We start from the raw sequence: 7,347 nt of genomic DNA, 5'->3' as shown, positions 1-7,347 counted from the left end.
CCTAAATTTTCTGAGCCTCAGTTTCCTCATCTGTGATAAGAGAGGAGTCCCAACATCTAATTCAAAAGACTGAAAATCAAATGAAGACGTTGTATGCATACCTTGCTCAATGTCTGCTCCAAAGTATGCACTCAGTGAGTTGTTCCTTTTCTGCCTGCCCCCACAACCCAGCTAAGTGAGGCGTTTTGGTTTAAAGAACAAGAGAGCAAGTATTTCCAGGATGTTAAGGCAGATAAAGAAGAATGCAAAGGGGAAAAAGTTGCTCAACTATGCTTATCTGATGTTCAGGAAAATACTGCTCACCCAGAACTGTTTCTTCATCTGTAACCTGCTAGAACAGACCACCTGGTTTTGTTTTTTTTTTTTTTTTTTATCTTTATTCTGTCCTTTTAATCATCTGATATTACTGAAATGGCTCAAATATACTATATGCAGTACACCGTGAAAATCTAACTCCTTTTCTCTCCCCCATCTACCCAACTGCCACCCAATCCCACCAACCACTTTATTAGTTTGTGTATCCTTCAAAACGTTTCTATATGCAAAAGCTGTCTTTAAATTAAGTAATGTTTTACAATTGCCTTTGCAACCTAAGTTTTGGGAATGAGGGGGTGGGGTGGTCAGCGCCATGAGTCTAGGTCTTTTCTCATCCTGCCTCACCTCAAAGCAGTGTCCTCCATTCATTCAAAAAATACGAATCGTATATTGGGCGCCAATTATAAGCTAGATACCAAGTACAGCATTAACTGATTATCCTTCAACCTTTACTAAGCAACAAAAATGCACTTAACGCTTTCCACGATTATCTCCACTGATCCTCACGACAACTTAAGAAGCAGATTACGAATCGTCACCTTCATTTTACATATGTGGAAACTGAGGCACCGAAAGGTAACTTGCTCAAGCAAGGGTTTGAATCCAGGCCTGACTCCAAAGTCCTCGCTCTTAACCATGACGCTCCACAATGGCAAAACAGAGTCCCTGCACCCTTTGGAGCTCAGCCTAATGTTGGATACAGGCAAGAAAAGGGGCAGACAATAAAGAAATATGTAATTACAGACCAAGAAAGTAATGTGAGCGAAACGAATTCAGGGCTGTGACTGAATAACAATGGGGACCTACTTTAGAAGTGGGGGGGGGGGGGAAGTGTCAAGAAAAGGCCTGAGAGAATGACATTTATGATAGGCTTGGGAACCGTTTGAGGGCTGCATTAATGACCCTCCGCCCAATTCACGGTGGAAAACTCGAGGCCCTTAGAAGCTAAAGCAAACTCGCCTAGGGTCCCCCAGACGTGTAGACGTGGCGCAGGGTTGGGAGGATCCAGGAGCTGGGCCCAGGGCTCGTACACGCCACCGATGCCCGATGAAGCCCAGTCCGGCTCGGCCCCTAACCAGGGCCTCTAGCCCGCTGCTGCCCACCGCCCCGCGGCGGCTGACAGCATCCACACACCCTGCAGGGAGGCCCCGCGGCCGGCCAAGAGGGGTCGGGCCCGTACTGCGGCGGCCTGGAAAGGCCTCTTCTCCGGTCCCCCGCCAGCTCCCGCCCGGTCCGCCCCGCCCCGCCCCTCCGGGCCGGCTTCGTACCTGCACGGCCCGGACCAGGCCCCGGCCGGTCAGCTGGCCCTGCCGCAGCTGCAGCAGAATGTTACCGGGCCGCGGCCGGCCGCCCCATCCGCCCCAAGCCGCCACCGTTGCCGCTGCCCGTCGCCCTCGGCCGGCCACAGACCCAGCAGCCGCCGGCGCCGCCGCCATGTCTCCTCGTCCGACAAACAGGAAGCAAGCGGCCCCGGGGCCGCGGAGATTTCTACGGAGCGGCGGAGGGGTCGTCGCAGCGCCCCCAGCGGGACGACGGCGGAGGCGCAAGCCGCGTGGCAGCGGCCGTGCGCGCCGCGGTCCCTACTGGGAAATGTAGTCTTGCTCTCAGGCGGGGCAGGTGCGAAAGAGAGATTTGGCGTTTCCTGCGCTACTTGTTTTTGGGGCCCCTCGGTCTTGCATTTCGGCGAGGACCTCTGAGGTCGAAGACGCAGTACCTGCGTGAGCACTTTCCCATTTGTTGCCTGTTTGGGGAGGTTACAGCCAACTAACTAGGAAAAATCCTGGGTTCCAGTCCAGGAATCAAACCGCCCAGACTGATTCCTGCCTGAATTCCTTCTCTCTACTCCTGACTCGGTGCGGACGGACCTCGGCTCTCTGCCCCTTAATTTCCTTGTTAGTTCTTTCAGCCACTGGTTCCTGGGAGTCTGTTCAGCCAGTAAATAGTTCCTAGGGGCCTGCTCTGTGCCCGTTCCGAACTGGTCACTGGGAATACTGTGGTGAGCAGAACAGACCTACTAGGATCCTGTTTTGGAATGCAGGTTACAGAAGAAGAGAGCAAATCCGTACACAAATAAATGCACAACAATCAGCTGTGTAAGTGGTTAGGTTGTTGTGAAGTTAAATGAAATAATGGAAGGGAAAGGAATGAGTAAATTATGACATTATATCCTTTGTCAGAGGAACCTTGTCCTAATTTCTCCCCACCAGATAGTATTTTCTCTCTGCTCTGAGCCCATGTTAATCATTTTTTCGGGAAGCTTCTGTGTCGGGATTGCATGGTCGCCTCCCCTTTTCCTTTCCTGGAAGGGGTCTTGTAGCATAAATGAAATAGGGGTCCTGGGTGTGATGCAATAAGGAATGGTGGAGATTGTGACTCATAATTCATCACCCAAACCAGAACACTTTTAAGAATAAAAAAAAAAACGCTATTAATAATTATGCTGGGACAGCAGGCATGGTGACCAATATCCCAGTTTGCTTGGGATAGTCCCCATAGACACCTGTTACAAGACTCCTCCCAGGAAAGAAAAAGGAGAGGCGATGATGTCCATTTTAAAATGAGTAGTTTCTACTGGCTTCCAGCAGATTGTTGCTGGATCTTCTAGTTTTTCCAGAAAAGCCAAAAATCTGGGGTTTTATGTGAAGTTTCCAAACTCTGAAAACTCCATGGACCAAATAAAATCCTGTCCCTTTCTGAACACTGGAACAGGGAGACCAGGAACAGGCCATAGGTACATGGAAGTTGAGCATGTGGTGAGGGAGGTATTTCAAATCATTGGGGAAAGAAAAAAAAAGTTTAGGTCTTTAACTTCACACCAAAAGCTAAAATGCATCTCAGACCTATTAAAAGCTATATGTAACAAAATCAAAGTATACTTCTAAAACTGGATAATGATGATGATTATTCAACTCTAAGTTTACTAAAAATCATTGAATAATAGAAGTGAATATATGAAAATACTTTTATGATTTGGGGGTAGAAAAGCTCTTCTTAATCATAAAACCCAGAAGTCATAAATAGGAAAAGATGGACAAGTTTGACCTCAACAATATAAAAACTTCTGCACAAGACACTACAAACAACCATAAAAGGCAAGACATATTCTGGGAAGGAGTCAATATCCAGAATTTATGAACATACTGTGCCCTCTGCCTTAAGTTCTCATTCCCTGGAAGCTCTCTGAATGGCTTGCTTCCTCATGTTCTCCAGGTTTCTGTTCAAGAGGAGACCTTCCCTGACCATCCATATAAAATAGCATTTCTTACACTCTCCATCTTATTACCTGCTTTGTTTGTTTGCTTGCTTTTATAGCACTACCTCCACCTGACATGTAATTGTTTACTTTCCGCACCCCTCCTAGAATATACTTTTGGTCTATTTTGCTCATTGTTATATTCATCTCTAGCACCTAGAATAGTACTTAGCACATAGCAGGTGATCAAATATTTGTTTATCAGATCAATGAATTATCCAGTAGATGCATGAACTCCTACAAAAATATAAGGAAAAGCCAAACAACCCAATAGAAAAATAGAAATGAACAGGGTGGGGCACCTGGGTGGCTCAGTTGGTTAAGCCTCCAATTCTTGATTTCACCTCAGCTCATGATCTCATGGTTTGCGAGTTCGACCTCCCACATCAGGCTCTGCCCTGACAGTGCAGAGCCTGCTTGGATTTTCTGTGTCCCTCTCACTGCTCCTCCCTCGCGTGGATGTGTTCTCTTATTCTCTCTCTCTCTCTCTCTCAAAAATAAATAAACATTAAAAAAAGAGAAATGAACAGGCAATTCACAGAAGAAAAATCAATGGCCAGTAAATGTGTAAAAAGATGCCCAACCTCAATTTCACTAGTAGTAGGATGCTGATAGTGAGTACATAAATTGATATACCTTTCTGGAAAGCAATTTTTAGCAATATGAATTAAGTCATAAGAAATCCAAACTTTTTGGCTCAATAATTACTTCCTTGGGAATCTCTCCTAATGATTTTAGTTGCTATGATGTTGATTTACATACAAAAATGTTTATTATTGTATTATTTGTGATTGCAAAAACAAAAACAATGTCACCATAAAATAGAAGCATGTTTAAATAGATTCTAGTATTTCAATATAATGGAATATTCGAGTCATTGGATACCATTGTTTACAAAATAAAAATAAAATACTAAGATTTCAAATAAAGTTAACCATGTTTATCTTTTGATCTGTTTCTAGGAATTTATGTTTTAATAACAACTAAACAAGTGTACAAAGATGCATCGTTATAATATTTACTGCGGCAGATATATGTCAAAACATTGGAAACAATCTAAATATCCCTTAATAGGGGACTAGATAAACTGTGCTTCATCTATACAGTAGAATACTCCGCAGTCATTAAAAGGAATGGACTACACACACACACACACACACACACACACACACACTGACATGCAAAGATGTTCAAGACACAGTTTTAAGTGAAAAAAGCTCATGGGAAAAGAAAAAGAAAAAAAGCTCATGGAAGACCAATATGTATCATGTGATCCCATTTGTATCAAAAATTATCTATTTACATATTTTATGAATATATTACAAAATCCGGAAGATTATGCATAAAATGGTTAAAAGCAGCCACCACTACAGAATGGAATGAGGAGGTGGGGAAAGAATGTTCATTTTCCTAACTTTTACACTGTTACTTGCATTTTATTATGGGCATATATAACTTTAAAATTTTAACATTAAAAACTTGTAAAATTATGTATCTATAACTGGATAGGAAAATGCTCACCACACATTGTTGAAAGAAAAATAAAGCAAGTTATATAGGAATAGGCATATCATAAGCCCATTAACATATAATTAGACATTCCTATTCTATGTGGTTGTATGCACAGAATTACCCAAAAGAAACATCATCAAAAATGCCAGTGGTGGTTATCACAATGTAGACAGATTTCAGGTGATTTTTACTTCATTAATATTTTTCATAATTTTTTATGTAAGCCATATATCATTTTTTAAAGTTTTGGAAATTCCAGCTGGTTAATATTCAGTGTAATACTAGTTTTAGGTGTACAATTCAGTGAATCAACAGTTCCACACATCACCCTGTGCTCATCACAACAAGTGCACTCCTCAATCCCCATCACTTGTTTCACCCATCCCCCACTCCTCCCCTTTGGTAACCAACAATTTAATATAACTAAGAGTTTGTTTTTTGGGGCGCCTGGGTGGCTCAGTCAGTTAAGTATCCAACTCTTGATTTCGGCTCAGGTCATGATCTCACAGTTTGTGAGTTTGAGCCCCACCCACATCGAGCTTTCTGCTGTCAGCAAGGAGCCCGCTTTCGATCCAAACCAGAGAGAGGGTCTCTCTCTGCCCCTCCCTGCTCATTTTTTCTCTCTCTCTCTTTCAAAATAAATAAAGAAAACTTGAAAAATGTCTCTTACTTCTTCCCTTTGCTTGTTTTGTTTCTTAAATTCCACATATGAGTAAAATCATACGGTATTTGTCTTTGTCTTACTCTAATTTCACTTCACGTGATACTCTCTAGCTCCATCCACGTCATTGCAAATGGCAAGATTCTGTTCCTTTTGATGGCTGAGTAATATTCCACTGTGTGTAGATACCACATCTTCTTTACCAGCCATGTATGATTTTTACACTCAGGAAAAACAAAAGATATTTTAATGTTAGAAATTTTTTTAAAAAGAAAAGAAAAGGCGTTTCCAGGGATACAAGCTGGCATTGATGAGCTCCCCAGGCAGCAGCCAGTCTTCCTTGAGCAATCACAGCCCCAGGATTCCACCCAGTGTTCTTCCTGAGGTAAATGGTGGAATATATTCTCATCCTGTCAGGATGAGCGAGGATACATGATCCTGACAAATTTCACAGTTCAAATGACCCTTCAGGTTTCCCTTGGCACTCATCATGCTGGGGACAAGTCTTTCCATGTAAGCTTTGATTCAAAAGTCATTTTCCATTCCTAAATTTGTACCTTGCTAAGCCCAGCCTCGCTCAGACACTCCCCAAAGCTGGCTATTCATGGAGTCCAAGATGATCACATCAAATTCAGCCTTTAAGGTCACCATGTGTCTAGGAAATAAGGAGATATGTTTTCAGAAATCTCTGGGTAAAGACATTCTTTCTACTTCATCTCTGCTCTGCAGGCCTTTTCCATTGAAACCAGATGTGTGTCTCTCACCACCAGAGAGCGTAGTACCCCTTTCCTAAGAAGCCAGTTGATGTCAATTGGGGTTAACGTTAGAAAAAATGAAGCTCCTAAACTGACTAATTTCCCCCCCCACAATAATCCCAAATGGTTTAACCAAACACGCTGATGTTACTCAGAGAATATTACTTCTTGTAAGTGAGTTACCAAACATATCTCAGTTGGCCAGATAGATTTTCTGGGGAAACTTTTTAAAATCATATTTTTAATCATAGAGAAGTAATTTTAATCAAAGCAACTGGCACAGCTAGAGTCAGACCATAGAAACAGCTGTCCCGTGTAGTCATGCACTGTCCCGTGGTGGTATTTCAAATATATGTTTTTTCGTATTCCATTTCTTTTTTTTCCCTATTACATTTCTAAAGTGCCATCTCTCAGTGATTTGTTTCAAAAATGTTCATAAAGGGGCACCTGGGTGGCTTGGTTAGTTAAGCGTCTGACTTCAGCTCAGATTATGATTTCGTGGTCCGTGAGTTTGAGCCCTGCATTGGGCTTTGTGGTGACAGCTCAGCCTAGAGCCTGCTTCAGATTCTGTGTCTCCCTCTCTCTCTCTCTCAAAAATAAACATTAAAAAAATTGTTTTTATGTTTGTTGAGTACCATCTTAAGTGCCAGGCACTGCTGTAGGTACTAGGGATATAGTGCTAAATAAAAGAAACAAAAGTCTCTCTACTCTCATGGAGCTTATACTACTGTGTAAGACCCACCCTTTTTGTGAGCACTTAACATTGGCCAAGTATTTTATTTGCACTGCCTTATTTTTCTGCAGCTTTTTAGGGGAAAGCTCTCAAATCTACAGAAAATTAAAAGAGTAAT

At 42.5% G+C, this 7,347-nt stretch overlaps 1 protein-coding gene across 2 annotated transcripts in view; it reads right to left on the bottom strand.

The window, feature by feature from the left end:
- Positions 1-1,794, bottom strand: part of TRPC4AP (transient receptor potential cation channel subfamily C member 4 associated protein) — a 71,981-nt gene extending 70,187 nt beyond the window's left edge. For both annotated transcript variants that reach the window (XM_047851926.1, XM_047851927.1), the window contains exon 1: positions 1,584-1,794. In XM_047851926.1, the coding sequence (XP_047707882.1) occupies positions 1,584-1,751 (168 nt within the window). In that variant the 5' untranslated portion in view covers positions 1,752-1,794. The remainder of the gene's footprint in view (positions 1-1,583) is intronic.
- Between the last annotated feature and the right edge of the window lie 5,553 nt (positions 1,795-7,347).

Source organism: Prionailurus viverrinus, chromosome A3, assembly GCF_022837055.1.
Source record: "Prionailurus viverrinus isolate Anna chromosome A3, UM_Priviv_1.0, whole genome shotgun sequence".
NCBI classification, from domain to species: Eukaryota; Metazoa; Chordata; class Mammalia; order Carnivora; family Felidae; genus Prionailurus; species Prionailurus viverrinus.
The sequence above is the reverse complement of the archived record's forward strand: the minus strand, read 5'-3'. Positions and strand labels throughout refer to the sequence as shown.